Source organism: Camelina sativa, chromosome 7 (genome assembly GCF_000633955.1).
Source record: "Camelina sativa cultivar DH55 chromosome 7, Cs, whole genome shotgun sequence".
NCBI classification, from domain to species: Eukaryota; Viridiplantae; Streptophyta; class Magnoliopsida; order Brassicales; family Brassicaceae; genus Camelina; species Camelina sativa.
This window is the reverse complement of record NC_025691.1, coordinates 19,366,471-19,387,687: the sequence shown is the minus strand read 5'-3', so window position 1 is coordinate 19,387,687 and position 21,217 is coordinate 19,366,471. Positions and strand designations below refer to the sequence as shown.

The 21,217-nt window shown below is 35.6% G+C and overlaps 6 protein-coding genes and 1 non-coding gene across 9 annotated transcripts in view; 4 read left to right on the top strand and 3 right to left on the bottom strand.

The window, feature by feature from the left end:
• The window catches only part of LOC104701560 (E3 ubiquitin-protein ligase RNF182-like), a 6,766-nt gene extending 5,344 nt beyond the window's left edge, over nt 1-1,422 (top strand). The window contains exon 2 of the mRNA XM_010417269.2: nt 265-1,422. Coding sequence (XP_010415571.1) covers nt 329-1,168 — 840 coding nt within the window. The 5' untranslated portion in view covers nt 265-328 and the 3' untranslated portion in view covers nt 1,169-1,422. The remainder of the gene's footprint in view (nt 1-264) is intronic.
• LOC104701561 lies at nt 1,545-2,240 on the bottom strand. 3 transcript variants are annotated; one of them, XM_010417272.2, is made up of 3 exons: nt 2,001-2,240; nt 1,846-1,927; nt 1,545-1,757 (listed from the first exon to the last, which is right to left on the bottom strand). In XM_010417272.2, the coding sequence occupies exons 1-3, from the start codon at nt 2,036-2,038 to the stop codon at nt 1,572-1,574; spliced, it is 306 nt and encodes a 101-aa protein (XP_010415574.1). In that variant the 5' UTR covers nt 2,039-2,240; the 3' UTR covers nt 1,545-1,571. The 3 variants fall into 3 exon arrangements, with proteins under 3 accessions (XP_010415574.1, XP_010415573.1, XP_010415572.1); XM_010417271.2 differs by having other exon boundaries at nt 1,846-1,935; nt 2,003-2,240; XM_010417270.2 differs by having other exon boundaries at nt 1,846-2,240.
• LOC104701558 (CLAVATA3/ESR (CLE)-related protein 10-like) lies at nt 3,284-4,087 on the bottom strand. The gene has a single exon (XM_010417266.2). It carries the CDS (start codon nt 3,838-3,840, stop codon nt 3,511-3,513), a length of 330 nt encoding a protein of 109 aa, XP_010415568.1. The 5' UTR covers nt 3,841-4,087; the 3' UTR covers nt 3,284-3,510.
• LOC104701557 (probable WRKY transcription factor 57) lies at nt 7,661-11,275 on the top strand. Its single transcript, XM_010417265.2, has 4 exons — nt 7,661-8,222; nt 9,021-9,164; nt 9,263-9,627; nt 10,908-11,275. The coding sequence occupies exons 1-3, from the start codon at nt 7,885-7,887 to the stop codon at nt 9,624-9,626; spliced, it is 846 nt and encodes a 281-aa protein (XP_010415567.1). The 5' UTR covers nt 7,661-7,884; the 3' UTR covers nt 9,627; nt 10,908-11,275.
• On the top strand, nt 15,747-17,603 carry LOC104701556 (PLASMODESMATA CALLOSE-BINDING PROTEIN 4-like). Its single transcript, XM_010417264.2, has 4 exons — nt 15,747-15,962; nt 16,215-16,445; nt 16,547-16,574; nt 16,971-17,603. The coding sequence occupies exons 1-4, from the start codon at nt 15,911-15,913 to the stop codon at nt 17,344-17,346; spliced, it is 687 nt and encodes a 228-aa protein (XP_010415566.1). The 5' UTR covers nt 15,747-15,910; the 3' UTR covers nt 17,347-17,603.
• On the bottom strand, nt 18,708-18,781 carry TRNAN-GUU. Its single transcript has one exon. It is a non-coding gene; the product is annotated as a tRNA-Asn (tRNA).
• Nucleotides 18,858-21,211, top strand: LOC104701555 (pentatricopeptide repeat-containing protein At1g69290-like). The gene has a single exon (XM_019227717.1). The coding sequence runs from the start codon at nt 18,927-18,929 to the stop codon at nt 20,904-20,906; it is 1,980 nt and encodes a 659-aa protein (XP_019083262.1). The 5' UTR covers nt 18,858-18,926; the 3' UTR covers nt 20,907-21,211.

Genomic DNA, 21,217 nt, shown 5'->3' with positions numbered 1-21,217 from the left:
TTTTTTTTTTTTTTTTTTTGTTCTTCATTGTTCTGATCTATATCATGTTTCAATTGTTCATGTCCCCGTAACTTAGATTTTTTCTAAAGTTGGTTCCTTTAATTCGGAAACAGCTTTGAGAATTTAGGTAATGCTCATCTGTTGAAAAAATAGAATAATGCTGCTGCACGGACATATACGTGGATTTGGATATTCAATGTTAATTCTGAAAGTGTGGTACTTTTTCGTATATGCTGTTTGCTAAACTAGCTATGATTCTTCCAGGTTGGTAAGAAATGATGGGTATTGGTCAAAGAAGCTCCTTTCGATTTGGGAGGGTTACTGGGTAATGTTTGGTACAGTGGCTCAGTTTTATAAGTTTGATCAAAAAATGTGGAGCTTTGCATCGAATGTTATTGGGAGTATGGGGCTTAAAAAGTCTCCTAACGATACAGCTCAGGCCTCCTCGCAATGCTCGGATGACGAGGTTTCGAATGTTAGCAGGGATGAAGAAGGATTAGAATGTCCTATTTGTTGGGAATCTTTCAACATTGTTGAGAATGTTCCTTATGTGTTATGGTGTGGTCATACTCTTTGCCAGAATTGTGTGTTTGGGCTTCAGTCTGCTATCTTGAGACTTTCGAGTCAAGATATCAGGATTCCATTCTTCGTCTCGTGCCCGTGGTGTCAGTTGCTGTCATTCAGGATTGTCTATAAGGGCAATCTGAAGTTCCCTCGGAAAAATTTCTTCCTTCTCTGGATGGTTGAGAGTCTGAATGGTGACAGGACAAGTCAAGGTTCCTTGGTCAGTGATAATCAGCAATCTGTTTTGACTCCGAGGTGTGGTAGCATGCCATTGGGAAACCACAGCAGCAACAACAGTTTGATTGCGACGCCCTTATTGCGTAACCAGTCTACAGAACGTTTGCCACAACATGACCATAGTAGCCAACCAAGCAGACAACACTTCTCTTTTCACAAATCTCTTGATTTCTTCATCTCTTTCACTTCCAAGTTTCCATTTGTGATCATCTTCCTTCTGATCGTATTCTTTGCTATACCTGGTAGCCTCATCATTCTTGCACTTTACTTCCTCCTCACAATACTTTTCGCTGTTCCAGCTGGTTTGGTTCTATATTTTGCTTACCCTATTCTAGAAAGGTTGGTAAATGAAATAACATCATCATGAGATTGGTGCTGAACTCATAACTCATATTATCGGTTGCTCGGCCCATTCTGAGTGTTTTGTAGTTTACAATGGAACCCTTTTTTTAGCATTTGGAGTCTTTTGATGGTCAGAACTCAGAAGAAGCTTTCTTGATTTGTGGTAGTTTTGCACCTTTTTAAAATAATATATTTATTGTAAGCTTGAGCATTGTATTTTGTGATTTTGAACTCTTGGTTCTAATATTGTTGTGAAACTGTCTAAAGTTTTGGTTTGCAGATTTGTGCTCATAATGGCTCACATGAGTGGTATCTCTCTTATACTCTTATAGCTAAACAACTTATATTTGTGTCTGCATTTTACATGTTTGACCATTGTTATCAGCAGTTAAGAATGTTTGCTTTACATTTCCTGCAACTTGCAGTATTCAGAGACATGTAGAGGGGTTCCTTCCAGTTGTTCTCATGAGGTTTGCTTTCGCCTTAACCTTCAACTCTTCTTTCATTCGACTCTCATAGGCATGTGCTCTTGCACTCGCGACGATCATCTCAATGCGTTCATTGTCATCTCTGAACCTCTCTATCGCCTTCAACTTTGTTTTTTCTACACCTCTCTACACATTCAAAACATCGATTAGATCTTTAGTTTTTGCAAGAATAAGTTTTTGAAACCAAATGAAAGAGATTAAAAGGAAAAGACACCTCTGTTCTATGAAGCTTTCTCTTTGCCTTTTTCCTCTTTTTATCTTCCCATGAGACAATCTTCTCGCTTAGCTTCTCATACCTGCAAATCTTAACCCATAAGGCTCTTAGCAACGATTTAAACAGGACCTTGAAGAAAGAAAAACAAAACACACACTTCATTCTTGTTTTTACTATCTCTGTTTCCTTCCATTGATCCACCGCAGCTGCCACAGGTACAGGTTTTGCTCGTTGCTCCCTGGTTTCATTCCTAACGATACTGTTTGTTCAGAATCAAATCTTGAAATTTTGGATAGTACAATCAACTAATAATATATAGATCGATAGATATGACATTTAGAGGTAAGGAAGGTGTAGTTTGTGAAAGGCTGCTTAAGCAATACCTTTCCCTTAAATTCAAGTCAGAAGGCTTAGGGTCTCTCTCACAAAGGGTTTCTACTTTATAAGATCCCTTAGTAAGTCAAAGAGATTACCCAAATAAGATAGATTCCTTGTCTCCAAAAAGAAGTTTATGTGGGTTTCTTAAGAAATTCTTGTATATTCTATGGGATTTTCCTACTCAAAGCCAAGACTTTGTCTAAAGACCATTTAAAATTAATTTTCGCTAAAAAAATTAACACCATAACAACCTCACCAAACCTAACACAGAGAACTTCGTTTAAGCACAGGCTGGAGGCTGGAGCATCGAAGTCTTTAAGGAAGACAAATACGATAGAATCTTGCTTGCGTGGACAAGTCAACCAACCCTAACGCCTTTCCAATAAGGAAAACGACGTCACTCTGAATATCCGTCCATGGGAGTCAAAGTGATACTCTAGCATACTTCTCCATGTATAGACAAATTGATGACTACAAGCGTGACTCCTGGATGTTGCCGTGCACAGTGAGCGTAGATGTGTAGATAAGGACTTGTATTGTGAATGGCTTAAAGCACTCTTGAGCCCCATAAGACGATAACATAGTAGTCAGGGTTTGGGATGTAAGAGGTTGTGTTTAAAAGAGCATAGTTTCCACCAAACAAGTGCTACTGTTTGATGCTGTTAATGAAAGTCACCAGTACAATAGCTTTATTGAGGGTACAAAGAGGAACCTAGATCATCACCTTTGTAGCCCCTTCTTGCTTTCCAGTTTCAATCTATATTCCTATATATATCCCTGCACAAGTTTGTAACGGCCGGATGAAAATTATTTTATCGGCAATCAAAATTTTCATCATATCAAATTGAGAAGGCCCATATAAATCATAAAGCCCGTCCTTATTTAATACTCCAAACCGAAGAGAGAGAGAGATACGGCTCCCAAATTAATGGAACTCATGTGTTTCTCTTGGTTTCTCAAATCTCAACCTTTAAGCCTGTCTCAATCACACCAAAGTATGGAGACCTGTTTTACTAATAACTTTTTGTTGATGCTCTAGTTCCGCAATCGATAAGCCCAAAAACAAGCGATAAACTATTTCCAAGCTTGTTTCTGCTCTAGTTCCACAATCGATAAGCCCAAAAACAAGCGTGGAAATAGTACTAGTTATGCTCATAAACGTAGTTGTAGTTGCACACATTACAAAAATATCAAGAAAGTAACTAAAAAGAACAAAGATTTACAAGAAAAAACTAAGAAGAACCCTAGCTCGCTCGCTCGCTCGTTTCTTCAACAAGAAGGCTTTCATCAGTTGTGAAGTGGATTTGGACCGGAGGGGACGAGTCTTTTCTCTACGCCGTACCTTTGGTCAATCTCCGACGGAGGAGGCGGAGAAGAGAAAAGAGGTTGTCGACTGCTTCTATGGATTCTTTCGAGCTCAATGCACATAGAGCGTGCGTATGGACGAGAGAAAGACTCGCATGAACGGTGAGGATATGCGTAGTACGCGTGTTGATGAACCCTTGGAACGGTTCGGTGGGTTCGGTTACTCCAGTTTCCTCCTGCTCTTGCCGTCGTCGTAAGAAGGAAGACGATGATGATGAGGATATTGATCGGGCGGTGCCGGTTAATCATCATCGTTGTAGAGAGAGAGAGAGAGAGCCTTGTTGTGTTGTCCAATAGAGAGAAAGAGCTCTGTTCTTGGAAAAAGAAAGATGTGTGAGTGAGAGAAGTGAAGATATTGGGTGAATTGGAAATTTTAGTGTTCAATGCAACAGCAGAGGAGGATACGTATGGTTTATTATGAGGGAAAAAAATCTAGGTTAAAAATAAGAGGGTGAAAAATTGGGAAAATTGGAAGATGGGTCTATATTGGAAAGTTACATTTTCCATCTTTAACAACAACAACAAAAAAAGTTAGTTACATTTCTCATATCCATAAATGTGAATCCGTGACCTTTGTACATTCCGAACCATAAATTTCCTTTTTTTCTGAAATTGATTTGTTTCAGAACAAAAGTGTGAAACTGTTTTTTATATATGGAAAATACAAGAATGGCCAATAAATTTAACAAGTTTATATTTGTAGCTTGTTTTGAGTGGTTTCGTGATCCTTAAGTTATCTTCACTCTTTAATGTTTTTTGCATAATCTCTTTCTCCACTTAGAGTAAAAAAGCTCTGTTTTATCCCAAGACTCTTTTAAGTAAATGAAATGCTTCGAGATTGTGTCACCAAGACAGTAAAACCCCAAATCTCTATCTGTTCTTTGCAGGGTTTTGCTCTTGTTTGGATCATCAAGATGAAGAAAGAAAATGAACAAAGAGTGATATCTTGAAGCATGCCAAATATTCTCATGTCATGTACTAGTTGACTTCCATAACCTAGAGTCTTAGACTTAATAAAGATTGCTTAGTGGCATCTCAACCTGCAAGATGAAACAGCACAATTCAATCATAAAGCAAAAGGTGTTCAGGAACTTCAGACATTTTTCTCATAATGGTAGTGGCAATGAATGAGCATAGCTGCAGAGAGGGTTCTGAAATTTCCAGTCAGTCAGAGCAGGGTTTCTGGATCTTGTAGGCCCCTAATTAGTACGACCCATTATGATATATAGATTTGGCCCAAATATAAGGGTGATGAAAAGTGAAAACAGTGTTTTGAGTTTGACATAGGTAACTTTTTTTTTGGTTATAGAAAATGGCAATACAGTACTAATAGACAATTATAATAATTTTTGGTTCTGAAGGTTGGTTACACTGGTTATAACTGAATTGTGAAAGTGGAGTGTCAATTTTCGAGGAAGGAGCAAGCGTGGTCGTTTTAAAATCATGGATGGATTCGCACACAAATCTATCTCTCTTTCTCAGATTTTGCAATAATGATTATGATTTCTTGAAAACAGAGAATTCGAATTTATTAGTACTAATGTTAAAAAGACGTAATGATGATTAAGAGAAAAGGCTATTTACGTCAAAATACCATGAAATTTGTGTGATCGAATTCGGGAGTTTGAAGGTTCACCGCTCCTGACCGATGAAGAAGGAAGCCACTTGACTTAGATGTCACTTTATGACTCGATGTTGCACCATGGCCCCCACTTTTGTCGACGCCTTCTGATCTCATTGTTTTATATTGATATACCAGCCTAGTCATTTGTGTTTAAGTGATTAAGATTTAAGACTAGTTATTTTTTAATTAACGGTGTACGTAGTAGATTCCGTGACGAAATTTATTAGACTACACTCTTCGAACTTCATATAAATTTATTTTGGTGATATTTTCGAGAATTTCCCTATAAATTACTACTAAATAAATATGTTAATTTTTGATTTTATAATCGGCTAAAATGAGTAGAAACCACAACAATGTTTGTAAATCATGAAATTCGAGAATTGATGTTAGATATCAAATGTCATCGTGTACGTTCCCACTAGATTTGAGTTTGGACTTTTCTTATTTCTTCCGTTTGCGTAATGGATTCAATCGGTCTAACATCAACTTTTTCAAAAATTAACGGTAAAAATGAATTAAACCTAATGATATATATTGCCTTTGACAAAAACTAACAATACATCGTTATTCTTATGATTATAATTCGTTTAAAGTTGGAAACCATCATTTAAAATGTATATCAAATATCAAAATTACCAATAAGTATATATAGAGTATAATTAAATAGAGATATTAATGTTGATTTTATTTCCAACTTGATTCGCATCCACATTATTGATACCTTTTTAAAATTTCTTTTTGAGAGGACCATATATTATTGAGACTCCCTATTCATAATCCATTATCAATACTGTGCATTATATATATAAATTGGCGTGGATATGTAATATCAAATAAGGGCCTACGAGGCTATAGATGAATTGTGGCAATACAAGTGGATGTGCTTCTTGCGTGTACGCACAAACGATTCTTCGACGTAGATATGCTATAGCGTTCCAATAGCACCCAAATATGGTAAAGAATAATGTTGCTATTTAGAACTTTAGATGAGTATTAATACTTAATTCATTCTTTAATTATATATACTCATATCATGATATATATCCACATATTTTCACAAAAGTGTGTATGGACAAGGTTAACTGTTTTTTCTTTTAATCTATACTTAAAAGTTTAAAAGACACACACACCATGTATTACAGCTGTATCTATATGTTGTTAGCATAGTAGCGTGTGGTACATATGTTACATGTTTTCAACAATATTCTAATAATGGTTAGACATCACCTAGACAAGTGTCTGATTCTAATCCGTTTATTTTACAAAAATAAACTATTAAACTGCTGATTTTTTATATAGACTTTTATACTATACTAGTATATTACAATTTCGAAGTTGTTTAATCTTTTAACAGGAAACGTTTACAAGATTCTTGAAGATATATAGTTTTGCTTTGAGTGCGACCGCAAACGTTTATTTGATGGATTGCAATAATATATGAGAATATAAAATAGTAAGGAATAGGCGAATAACATATGAATATGATTATAAGATAATCATCATGAGGATTAAGAATTTCCACGTGGCCGGTTAATCGTTTGTGGATTACATTGGCTAAGATTCTTGTCATATCCAACACGGACAACACGCATCAGGAACCAATTATTTACTTTCTAACTAATTTTCAATCAAAATTAAAATATATATACTCTCTAACATTTTTAAGTATGTATGTATAGGCCTCTTTCCTCTTCATAGAAAGAAAGAAATAAACTATGCTTTTTTCTCGTCTCATCAAAGACCAATTAAGTCGGTGGTATTTGTAAACTTTCTATTTACCACAAAGCAAAACATGGAATTTCATGGGCTCATATAACAAACTAGGGTTTTGATATAGTTCAGTTCGTCTTTTTTGTTACTTTTCATAGCCCCTCACGGGATAAACAACTGAATTCTTTTTGTTTTGTAGTTATCATATATATAAAAAAACCATTTGTAGTTTAATAAGAAGCACCAAATAAATTGTAGTATTTCGATTGATATATAACCAATAACTACAAAACAAGCAAATTTTTTAATCATTATCGTTATGATCGCTAACGACTATAAAACAAAACAATAACAAACATCTTGCTAATTGTTTGTTTTTTAGTATATATTTCATCTTGAATTTTAATATTGAAGAAGTCTCATTCATGTTTAATACACATAATAGTTTCTTTATAATCGAGAGAAAGAAACAAAAGAGGGTAAGTGAAGAGTAGTAGTAAATGCAAAATCGGACTCTAAAAATAGGCGTCGATCTAGGAGAGGGGAAAAAGTAAGATATACGAGCCCCCACTTCCTCATCTCCTCTACTCACAAGAGCCTCCCGTTCCGTTTCCCTTGACCCCTTTTGACGTTGACGTTCCATTTTTTTTTTCTGTTCGATCTCTCTCTCTCTCTCTCTTGAATTATTATTATTTTTGTGTTTTACGCAATTTCCAATAATTAATAAAAAAATCTCTCGTTTAGACAAAGAAAGAGATAGAGAGAGAGAGAGTCTGATCGGTCCTTGACGAGACAGTGCACTTTAACAACGGGCTTCAAAGTTTTTTTTTCTCACTCTCTCCTCTTCTTTTTCTTTCCTTTCTCTTCCAATCAAGAACAAACCCTAGCTCCTCTCTTTCTTCTTCTCTCTCTCTCCCTCTCTCTATCTTCTTATCAGTACTCTCATCAGATCAATCATCATGAACGATCCTCCTGATCTGAGCAACGACGACTCTGCTGCTTGGAGAGAACTCACTGCTTCGGAATCTGACTTCTTTGACAGAGACACTTCCACTATCCTCTCTGACTTCGGCTGGAACCTCGGCCACTCCTCCGATCATCCTCACAATCTCTCCGATCTTACACCAACCAAGCCCCATCCGAATCATCTACCCTCCACTTCTTCTTGTTCCTCATCCGTAGCCGCCGTTACAGAGGTTTCCACCCCTAATACTAATCCTTCCGCTACCTCGAGCTCAAGTGAGGATCCAGCTGAAAACTCCACCGCCTCAGCGGTCAAAACACCACCGGAGACACCGTGAGTTTTCTTTTTACCGGGACGAGAAACACGTGTGTGTGTCTTCTTACTTTTGTAGGGGTCCGATCGTAATTTTACTTCATCATCTTAGTATAGTGGTGGTGGGGAGGGGTTTTTTTTTTCCTTGGGGCCAAAGCCAAAAACCCCATATATTAATCTTCTTGAGTCCTTTGTATAGACATCGCAAGAAAGATGATTCGTCCGTACATTAGATATTTGCAGAGGGAGAGTTTAGTAATTATTTAGGATGAATCGTCGGTGGCAGTACTTAGAGGACGAGACAATAATGATGGGGGAATGGGGAGGAACAACACCGCCGCTATTGCGGCTGTGATATTAGCGTGCACTCTACATCTTCTTTCTTTTTTTTTTCTCCTCGTCCTTTTCTTTTTTATTATACTAATGTTAGGTCAAAAAGTGTCTCACGTTTTAATGATGTTTACCTCTAGTAAAGTTTTTAAAAAAATCTTTTAAGGTTCTTTGTCTTGGAAATCGTAAAATTATACGGTGATAAATTGATGTGTAGGGTTTTACTTAACTATCGATCGATGAAAATGTTATAGCAATGTAGAGTAATTGGGTTCTTATGATGTTGATAAGTCATGATCACAAGTACCCGTTTTGAACTCAAGTAACGTTTAAGTTAATTCGTGGTTGTTTGACTGTGACAATATTACGATTAGAAACAATGTTTTGTGGGATTTTTTATATAAGTTGACTGCTTGATTAGTTGGTTACTCTGTGATTCTGAGCATGATGATATACTAATCTGCTGGTGTTTTTTTTTTTTTTGGGTAGAGTGAAGGAGAAAAAGAAGGCTCAAAAGCGAATTCGTCAACCAAGATTTGCATTCATGACCAAGAGTGATGTGGATAATCTTGAAGATGGTTATCGATGGCGTAAATATGGACAAAAAGCTGTCAAGAATAGCCCATTCCCAAGGTCTTCAATATATCAGCATTTTCAACTCATTGTCTTAATTAGTTTACGGATTTGAAAGCTAATTCAAAGATTTTTCTCATTGTTGTTGTTATATATAGGAGCTACTATAGATGCACAAATAGCAGATGCACGGTAAAGAAGAGAGTGGAGCGGTCATCGGAAGATCCATCGATAGTAATCACAACATACGAAGGACAACATTGCCATCAAACCATTGGATTCCCTCGAGGTGGAATCCTCACTGCACATGACCCTCATAGTTTCACATCTCATCATCATCTCCCTCCTCCATTGCCAAATCCTTATTATTACCAAGAACTCCTTCATCAACTTCATAGAGACAATAATACTCAGTCACCGTGGTTACCCCAATCTACTACTGAAGATGCATCTACACTGTCTAATCCATCAGAGGAAGGCTTACTTGGTGATATTGTACCTCAAACTATGCGCAATCCTTGAGGTAACTTCTTAGATGCCATATATAATTTGTTGTGAATTGTTGTCTTTGTTAGCTAGTGTTCGTCGAAATATAGTCCCTTTTTTTTAAAAAAATGTCTATATAGTCTTAGACTCTTGGTGATCAATTCTATATAGAGATCAAATATTTTATCTTTTCGTTTGCAAGGGTTTAAAAACCTCAAATGGACCACAAAGGCATTAAGGTTTTTTTTTTGTAGTCCGAAACTGAAAATCCACATCATGAAATATCTTAAGTGGGATAAAATTCTCATGCTTTGATAGAAACAAGTCCATCTGATGTAGATGTACTTATGTATATTAGGATCAATATCGTGTTGGTCTAATCATTGATGCGACCCATTATCTCTCTTGTGGAACAATTTGGATCACTTGCTAGATATGTCGGCCAGTGCTTTTTTTCTTTCTCTAGTATTCATTTTTGCAGGACATATATAAAAACTCGGATGATGCATGCATTTAAATTCTAGAATAAGTGGATGATTGCCTCTAGCTCTCTCTCTCTCTCTATATATATATATATATATATGTATATATTACTAGTGATTGTATTAGGATCAAGCACTGTTGTAGTGCATGCCTTTTGTCTCACTCCTCTTGCTATATGGCATATATAGGCTTACTTATGTATGATAGAAATGAGCTAGAAATGAGATAGAAATGAGGTTTATAGAAATGTCAACAAATATTTAAAACGAAGCTCAACTACTCCACTCAGTGTCACGATGATATGCTAAATCTCCTTTTTCCATTTATATATATATATATATAACCTTTTGTGTGTGTTCACATGAACACAATTGCATGTATATGCGTGATTGATTCTATGGCCTGCATGGTGCATCAATATTCTGTATTCTTTGTATATGTATAGGTACATGCCTATATATAAGAAGTACACGGCATGTGGGATAAGTTCTGAGGGTAATGTGTTAGGTCATAGGAATAAATGCTTTCTGTTTTAGCCAAAGACAGCCAATAAAGAGAAAAGGGATAAAACGAGTAAGAAGAGACGTATATATGAGCATCTTAGCTTAGCTCCACAATCGAAACCTTTAATACGTAGTACGTACACTTGTTTATTTTTAATGCTAAGACATAAATTTGTGCATATGTGTATATAGTTTGATTGGGAAACATTTGCTACAAGACGCTAGATAAACATGACCAAATTATTTACCATTGTACAATATTTACAAGAAACGTCTGCTATTTCCAAAGATGAAACGTAACATATCTGCCTCGTTTGAAATAATTTTCCAGGGAAGCTTTGGTAACAATAGTTAAGGAGGTGCTAACTCATATAGAAGATATTGGAGACGGGAAAATGCAGGGAGGGTATAACCAATATGGCCGCAACTCCTTGTAACCATGGATCTATACATAACTATATATATATTACTTCATTGTTCATCAATAGCGCCTAGCTCACCACCGGTAGGTTGCAATTTCTAAGAGATATGTATATATATGAAGTTATGCATGTATGTAGTTATATACCCAGGTATAATTTTGATGTAACTCAACATTAATCTACTCAGTCGTGGATTCATCCCACATTCAGATGCGTGTATATGCAATTGAGAAAAAGAACGTGGAGGATTTGACGTTATAGTTATTTTACTTTTCTTTTCAAGTTTGCATTAATATTATAATTTTATACAACTTTAGGGTGATATCTAATTCACCTTTATGAACTTTACAGATTATTATTACACAAAAATAACTTTACAGGTTGCAAGAATATCCCAATTCATATTGGAGAACAGAAGTCGCACGGCATTGCGTATGGAATTAGAAAGAAAATATCAATTTCTACGTACACTTAATGCTTTTGTGAATGGTATATTATAATTTACTGTATGTGGTCAAAACTTGGATTCTCCCAAGAACAGTATTAACGTAATGTAACATGTTTTGTACGTTGGTCAAAAAGACGAAATATTGTGGTGATATGTAAAACTGTTTACACGGTAATTTGCTTTCGTAAAAAAAAAAACGAGTAACATTATATTAGTTGCGTGTTTTGTCTTTGCGTACGTAAACGATATTAGATCAGAATTAAGACAACCGGTTTGGGTAGAGAATACACATCACTGAAAATCCTAAAACTTTTGACCGGAACAAATGTTTCAAAGGAGATCAAAATTTCAGAGTCTTACTTTTCAATGAACCGTTCAAGGTTAATAAATGTATTAAAATGACATATTAACTTTAGCCTTCTAGCTACGCCAACCAAATCCAAAAGTAAGAAATCCGGGTCCATTTAGATAAATTAAATTAAATTCACATTTTTTTTCTAGAAAAGAAATGGCATATCAACTAAATATATCAGCCAAAACTTGAACTAAAACAATTCATTTACAAACGCACAATTGTGTTCACATAAAAACATATAATTCCGGTTTTTTGTTTAGACAACACAATATGTCATCCTGCTTACATGAACGAGTTATCTCTATACCTGGAAAAAAAAAGTCCATGATCTTTTCGTATAGAAACAATTCTACGTACATGTATGTCTTAAAATAATATGATTGCAATTTGAGGGTGTGAAAATATCATATTATATCAACAAAATTCAGACGTATACAACTATAATTCTTTATTAAAATTAACCATCACTCTGGATAAAAATCAAATAAAATAAAAATTAAACGACAAACCATACCACAAATTAAAGAGCAGAATCCAAAAATTTCGGAGAAAGATTCGTGAAATTATATCTTTTATCTAAAACAACATGATAACGCGAGAGTCCATCTCAAACCTTTTTTTTTTGTTTGGGGAACATGGAGGAATGAAAACCATGTCACCGAATATAGTTATTGTTTTTTCTATGACATCATTTTTTATTGATGATATGTGGAAGTTGAATATAGCATTATAGTTTGTTAAAAATAACCGTTACTAATGCGGTTCTATATATTAGTGGTTAGTGGTTGAAGCTCAAAAAGAAACTTTGTAACTTTCAAGAGCTCTTCGTTAGCAACAAAACATAGATCCCCAAAACGTTTACAATGATAAATAAACTATGGAGGCTAGACTAGTAGTGCTGCCACTTTTCTTGCTTCTCTCTAAACAGAAGAAGAAATTCAGGGTTTTGATACTATGAGATATTACAAGGTTTACGGCCCAATTTCCCTGGGCTTGGGAAGTAAACAAGACACCAACAACAACCCAAAAGCAACTAACGTTCGAAAATGTTTGAAACTGGACCAGGAAAAAAATCAATAAGAAAAAACTGATAAATAAGTTACATTGAAAAAGCTGAGGCACCGACTCACAAACAGCTCTGCTTTCAAGAATGTCCACACAAATCAACAAGAAAAAATCGTTTAAAAAACAGAGAAAAAAAATTAAAAAAGAAACTGCACTAGTACTTTTTTGTTGGTGTGCAAATGCAAATGTGTGTTGTATGTGGCACATCGCACGTGTCGTAGCATGACGGCAAAGGTTGTCCCGAGCACATGGCTCGTTTCGCTCCTCTTTACTATATAATTCCCATCCCCTCCCCTCTTCTCTCTTTTTAATTTGTTACCGTTGGTGGTTTACTTACACAAACCCAAGCTAATAAAACTATAAACTATATATTTTCGAAAATGTGTTCTTTAAGAATCCAGGCGGTCTTAAAGATTCTTGGAAGAGTGGATGAATTGAATTTGTATGTGTTGTTTTGTAGAGGATAAAAGTATACACCAAGTTTGTAGTATTAAAGAATATATAAAAAGTACATACATGGTCAGTTCAGTTTTAAATTAAACTTTAATATATATTTTCTCAGTTTCAAAATATAAGATGTTTTAGAGAAGTTTTTGTTTTATAATATAAAATGTTTTCAAGCAATTTTTAGATTAGTTTAGTATTTTATATTATGCAGTATTGTTTTTGATTGGTTGAACTTATTAAAAGTAAAATTTTTTTAATCTGTGTGTTAAAACATCTTATATTTTGAACGGGAAGAAATATAGTTTCGTGTAGTACTCACTAAACCATACTTCTGGGCGTGATTTTTGACCGTTGCTAAAAAAATGAGATTATTTTTTGGGAAGCAAAAAAGAAGAGTTTAATATTAGAGGACAGGTGTTGAGAAAAGGAAGAAAGAACTCATCTGAGATACGTAAATCGAGGAGGTGGCAGAATTGGTTTTTGGTAAATAAAAACAAGCATTTTATTATTAAGTCCAAATTTTACTACTATAACCTTTCGGTGCGGTGAACAGTCTCTCTCACACACACAACAGAGATACTAGAAGACAAAAATGCTTTTACTTTTTTTTTTTTGTAATCCTCTTCTACAACATCGGTTCGTGTAGGCAATTTTTACCACCTCTTTTATGGGATTTATACACACTTTTGGTGTAAATAAGAAGGAACACTTCTTTGATTCTTTTTTGTTGTCACTGCCAAAACGTACTGATTTAATTTACTTGGACCACGCGTGGACAAAAAAACTGGCCGAAAATCCGAACTGGAACTGATCCGAAAATATGAATCCGAATCCGAACCTGAAACCGATAGAATATTTTGGGTCCTAATCTCCTAAATCTGAAGAACTGGAACTGAACCGAACCCAAAACTAAATCGAGAACCGAATGGGTACCCGACAAACCCGAAATAAGATATTATACATAAAATATTAGCTATATTTTTTTATTTATAACATAGTTATTGTAAGTTACAACTTAAAATTCAAAAATATTAGTTTTTCCTAGATCAAAATACTCAAAATAACCAAAATTATATTGAAATGTTTAGCTATATTTTTTTAAAAATTAACCAATTAAAAAAATTAATTTAAAAATTTTCCTTTAATATTTAACATTAAAAATTTTGGGTAATCGGATAAATTTCAGGTTATCGGGTTAGATTTCGGGTAATCGGGTACAAAAAACCCGAATCCGGATGATACCCGATTTTTCGGGTATTTATGGGTTCTGAAATTTTAGACTCAAACCGATCCAAATTTGGTAAGACCCGAACCGAACCCGAACCGAACCCGAACCGATCTAAATTCGGTAAGACCCGAACGGAATCCGAACCGATATTTTCTGTTTACCCTATTGGATCTTAAACTCTTCTACCCAAAAAACCCGAATCCGAGCTGAGTACTCAAATGCCCACAGCTAACTTGGATCCTTTTTTTGGTAAAAAGAGGAAGAGGCCGATAATGAAAATTCAAAACACTTTGTTTGTTTTTTGTTAATGAAATTCAAACAATTTGAGTAATTTCATTTTCAGCATTGAATTATTTCGCAATGCTTTATTTTTGTAGTGTTATTTTATAGGTAAACATAAGTTTCATCAAATTTCGAAACAGAGTTTTACCATTTTAACTACTATATAATGCGTAGTAGTTCATATATTTATATATTATATAGTACTATCAAGTAGATTAATGTTTTGTCACATTTTTTTATCTTAGAAAGTTATATTTCTTATATTTGATTTAGTTAAACATTAATTTCTTATGAATATTAATAGAAGTATCTTTGACAAAAAGAAAAATTAGAGGTGATTTCTAAATTCATATGGAATTGTAAATTCTAGAAATAAAAATACATAGATTTTGAAATAACATGTTTTATCTTTAGATTTGAATCCTTCTGTTTTACACTTTCAAATCTATTTAAATCTATTTAAAATATAATGTGAATTTTGAAATCCAAAAATAAATCACTAAATGATAACATAGGATTTTAACAAGTATTTGTAAATCATAGAACTAATAATTTAATAAGTATTTTAAAATCAATAATTGAATAACACATGACTTTTGTTTGGATTTCCAAATCCATTAAAATTATAGAACCAATAACCTCTTCTAAAATAATCATATTAAGTTCATTTAATTTGATAAAATATAGTAGATTGTATCAAATCTTTATTATAGATCAAAACTATTTTTCTATGTCATCAACTTTTACAAATGTTGGGTACATAAATACAATTATATAGATACTGATATCTCTACCTAACCCATCATTTTATTTTTTTTGGTTAGACTGTATGATGTTAATTACCCCATTTGAGTTATTGTAATTAAAATCTTAATAAAATTGCCGCAAAAAGAGAAAGTGTTGGACCATGGTCGTCTATTTATGTATCAAACATAGTCAATACACTTGCCGTTATTGTCTAGAACTCTCTCTCTCTCTTTATCTCGCTCTCTTCCTTACACATCTCTCACCGTCTCACATCTCTGAACCTAAGACAACTTCGATCTGTAAAAGCCTTCTTCTTTTGATACTCTTCTCCAACACAATCATGTCGGTATTACTCCCTCTCTGTATGATTATCTCCATGTTTACCTATTCACGTAAGCCCCCTGTTTCCTCTGTTTTTGTAGCTCCAAAATGTTTCTCCTTTCTCTTAGATTTCATTGAAAATTTTCTCATTTCTCAGTTCTGACAAGTGGGTCTATAAAGATTTAGTCTTTTAGTATGAGATCTCTGATAAATACTCTGAAAAATCTCAACTTTTTTTTTGTTTTTGTTTTTGGGTTTAGTTTAAGTTAATGAATCTGACTCTGTTTTTGTTTGTTTGTTTGTTTGGTTTAAAAAATCTCAAGACGCGGCGTACTGTGTGTGCAAAGATGGGAACGAGCAAGTGCTTCAGAAAGCAATAGACTACGCTTGTGGGAATGGAGCTGATTGTAGCCAGATCCAGACCTCCGGAGCTTGTTTCCAACCTAACACCGTCAAAAACCACTGTGACGTCGCCGTCAACAGTTACTACCAGAAAAAAGCTTCTACCGGCGCCACCTGTGACTTCAACGGCGCTGCTATCATGTCTCCGTCTGGTACACATCTTCACACACACACACACAAAAACTCACTTCATAATTTCAGATCAAATCTTAATTTTTTCGCTGATCTTTGTTTGTTTCTCTAAATCTTGCAGCATCGTCAAGCTGTTTAAGTGGTTCAAGGTATGTTTTTTTTTTCAATTCTTGATTCATTCTTGGTTTAGTAATAATATTTTTGAGTCTCCATAAAGTTGGAAATTTTTAGGCTTTCTGGGTATATATATTTGCTTTTTTATCACCGACTAATAATTTTTTTTTTTTTGGAATTTGGTAATTAATTTGTCTTTGTGGAGACACAATGATAGTGATTTAAGACCAAATGAAGAGACAAAGGAATCTTTGATTATAAATGTTTTTATTTGCATCATTCATTTATTTCTATTCATTTCACCTTTACTAAAAAGAAGTATTCATATCATATTATAAACAGTCCATCATTCACATGATCCAGATGAGCATCATTATCATTAATTATCTTCTATTGAGAATCATCACTAATGTTTATTGACTATGTTGCAGCTCTAGTGGGACTCCAACCACAGGAACCCCAACCAGTGGAACCCCAACCAGTGGAACCCCAACCAGTGGAACTCCAACCAGTGGGACACCAACCAGTGGAACCCCAACCGGTGGTACTCCAACCAGTGGGACACCGACTAGTGGCTTCCCAAACACCGGGACTCCTAGCACGGGGACTTCCACTGGGATGCCAAATTCCGGTAACAACGGGATGCCAACTTCATCATCATCTTCGGTGTTCCCTGGCACTACTCTTGGACCGACTGGTAGCGGTGGACTAGGTGATCCAAATGCTGGAGAGAAGCTGTCAGTTCGAGCTAACACGGTCTTCTTCTTATTAATCGGTGTAGCTATCATGCGTGTCATGAACGCTTAGAAGTCACACGCTTGGTTGTGTTTGTAATTGAAATTGCTGAGAGAGATCTTGCCAACGGGCTCATGGTCGATAGAGCCATCTCTTTTTTTCACTGTCTTTCTAGGGTTTGGGAATTAGGTTGGCCGAGAGACGTATAATGCTGGTAGTAGCTAGTATTTTGGTATGATGTACAACTTAACTAAGAGCTGTTTCTTTGTTTTGTAAATCCGGAGGATGGGATGCTCTTTTCTTTCTTTCTATTCTTTTTTATCCTTGGATCTTTCATCTTTTTTAATACCACGTACCACTATTATTACATTACATAGCATAGTGGCATATACCAAACTATATGCAACTAAAACTTGTACGATGGTGTTTAGTGTTGGTCGTTTTCACTTTAGGAGGTATCACTAACTTATCAAACAAAAAGAATTGAGGTAGCGTTTTATTTGCTAAAGATCAAAAGAGTGTCTCTTTCGATGTGGGTTTTGTTTGCTCCAGCCTACTAACGACGTGGGAACTTGATGAGAAAAGTGTTTAACGTAATGATTGTTCCCATTGAGAGCAAGAGATGATATTAACTTTTTTGGTGTCCAAATTAAGGTGGCTCCTAAAACTATTAGTAGATTTAAAAATGGGAAGACTTGGGAGTTGAATAGAGTTTATACTAATATATAGAGTAAACGGAATCAGTTGTGGGTTTCTTTTGTGTGTTTGGAATCGGGTGCGACTACTAGTGGGTGGTCTAGAAGAATCTGATCCTCAACTCTTTCCAAAGCTGCTTTCCATTTTCAAGCTGATCCTTAAAGTTCGTTGATAATTTAGCTTACAGAATATTTTGCATCTCCTTTCTCATCTCATTTACACAGGCTTTTCTAACCAACTAGTAGTCATAGTGACTTTTTAAAAATTTATTTATGTAACTTAGGTGGCTCTCAATTCTCATAATACATCACATATTTTATTTGTGGCTATAACTTGGGTTCAAGAATGGTATCTAGTAGTAAGGTTCAATATATCTCTTGACAGATAGAAACTTCTTTTGCATATAATTCAGATAGTCCAATTATAGTGTAGTGATTTGATGTGATATCTTATTTTATGTTGATCTGATACTAATATCATATAACATCCTCAAAATGTTAATGTAGTATGAACGGGAAAGCATATCATAGTTCAAGATAACTTTTTTACAAACGTGTAAACTACACTGGAGACAACCCTTTCTACTTTTCTAGAATGACAATCACCTTTTATATTTTCATCTCAACACACTCCCTAAATCTTCCATGTACTGCTGGGCTCTTCTGGATGGCTATGGGCTTTGGTAGTCATTTTTATGATTCATATGGAAATTTCCTAAAAGAGAAGAAAAAAAAATACGCTAGAAGGAGGGGTCGAACCTCCGACCTTGTGGTTAACAGCCACACGCTCTAACCAACTGAGCTATTCCAGCAACTTTGATTGATCTAATCATCTCAAAATATTTATCTTATAATCTACAAAACTCGGAAGCAAATTGAATATGGCGGAACTTGTTCTCTCTCTCTCTCTCTCTCTCGACTCAACCTGATGATCAAATCTTGTGCCTGTTTCATAGAATGTTCAGAAAAACTCTAACTTCAATCCCACGAAGACACTTCTCTTCTTCGTCTTCTCCTGAAAGCCCTTCCCTTTACTCTTTCCTCAAACCTTCTCTCTTCTCCAACAAACCAATCACTCTCACTCCTTCACTATCGCCGCCTCAAAACCCCAAAACCCTAACCCAAGATCAAAAATCCACCTTTGAATCTACCCTAAACGATTCCTTAACTGCCAAAAACACCGATGAAGCTTGGAAGGCTTTCCGATCTCTCACCGCCGCTTCTTCTCTCCCGGAGAAGCGTCTCATCAATTCCCTTATTACCCATTTGTCCAATACCGAAGGAAGCGGTGAACTCACATCTCATAGACTCAAACGAGCCTTTGCTTCTGCTGCTTATGTAATTGAGAAAGATCCGATTTTGCTTGACTTTGAGACTGTTCGTACGGTTCTGGAGTCGATGAAACTGGCCAAAGCTTCAGGGCCAGCGTTGGCTTTAGTGAAGTGTATGTTTAAAAACAGGTACTTTGTTCCTTTCGACATCTGGGGGCATTTGATTATCGATATCTGTAGAGAAAATGGAACCTTGGCTGCGTTTCTTAAGGTGTTTAAGGAAAGCTGTAGAATTGCTGTAGATGAGAAGCTTGATTTCATGAAACCGGATTTGGTAGCTAGTAATGCGGCTCTTGAAGCTTGTTGTCAGCAGTTGGAATCTCTGGCTGATGCTGATCATGTGATTGAATCTATGGCTGTTTTGGGTGTGAAGCCTGATGAATTGAGTTTTGGGTTTCTTGCTTATTTGTATGCAAGAAAGGGACTTCGAGAGAAGTTAAGTGAGCTTGAGAATTTGATGGATGGTTTTGGGTTTGTGAGTAGAAGAATCCTTTATTCCAATATGATCAGTGGATACGTTAAGAATGGTGATTTAGATTGTGTTTCTGATGTTATACTGCATAGTCTTAGCGGAGATGGAAAAGACTCGAGTTTTAGTGAGGAGACGTACGTTGAATTGGTTAAAGGGTTTATAGAGAATAAAAGCGTTAAAAGTTTAGCAAAAGTGATAACCGAAGCTCAGAAGTTGGAATCTTCTTCCATTGGTGCTGACGGTTCAGTTGGCTTTGGAATCATAAATGCTTGTGTCAAGCTTGGATTCTCGGATAAAGCACATAGTATTCTCGAGGAAATGATTGCTCAGGGAGGAGGATCTGTGGGGATTGGGGTTTATGTGCCAATCTTAAAAGCCTATTGCAAAGAGTACAGAACAGCTGAAGCTACTCAGCTGGTTACAGAGATCAGCAGCTCTGGCCTTCAGTTAGATGTCGAGATTTATGATGCTTTGATCGAAGCTTCCATGACGAACCAGGATTTCATATCTGCGTTTACATTGTTTAGGGATATGAGAGAAACAAGAGTGGTGGATTTGAAAGGGAGCTACTTAACAATAATGACAGGTCTCCTTGAGAACCAGAGACCTGAATTAATGGCAGCGTTTCTAGACGAAGTTGTTGAAGACCCTCGTGTCGAAGTAAATTCCCATGATTGGAATTCGATTATTCATGCCTTCTGTAAATCCGGGCGGTTAGAAGATGCAAGGAGGACATTCAGAAGGATGGTATTCCTCCGGTATGAGCCTAACAACCAGACATACTTATCCCTGATTAATGGATATGTGAGCGGCGAAAAGTACTTCAATGTCCTGCTTTTGTGGAATGAGATTAAAGGTAAAGTATCGTCGATGGAGGCAGAGAAGAGGTCAAAACTAGACCATGCTCTAGTCGATGCCTTCTTATATGCATTGGTGAAAGGAGGGTTCTTTGATGCAGCGATGCAAGTGGTAGAGAAATCTCAGGAGATGAAGATATTTGTGGATAAATGGAGGTATAAGCAAGCATTCATGGAGACTCACAAGAAACTTAGATTACCAAAGCTGAGGAAGAGGAACTACAAGAAAATGGAATCCCTCGTTGCCTTTAAGAACTGGGCTGGTCTCAACACATGATAAAAGCTTTCAGAACACAAGTCAAAGACATCTCTGTCATTGATGTATTGTCTCTTTTTGGTGTTAAGACACGTTGTGTTGCTAATAATAGAAAGCATCAGATAGGAGAGTCTTTAGTTAAAAAAAGATGGCGCCCAAAGCAGCCAAGATAGAATAAGACGAGCTAATCCCTAAAGTTTAGGAATGCCTTTGGTTTATAGGAATCTGCAGGAAATAAAAAACGAAGACCAAATGGATTAATCCTTTCAATTTTGTTCAACTTTTTTTCCTTTTTACCCTCAAAATTTTGAAAGGATTAATCCTTTTTGTGT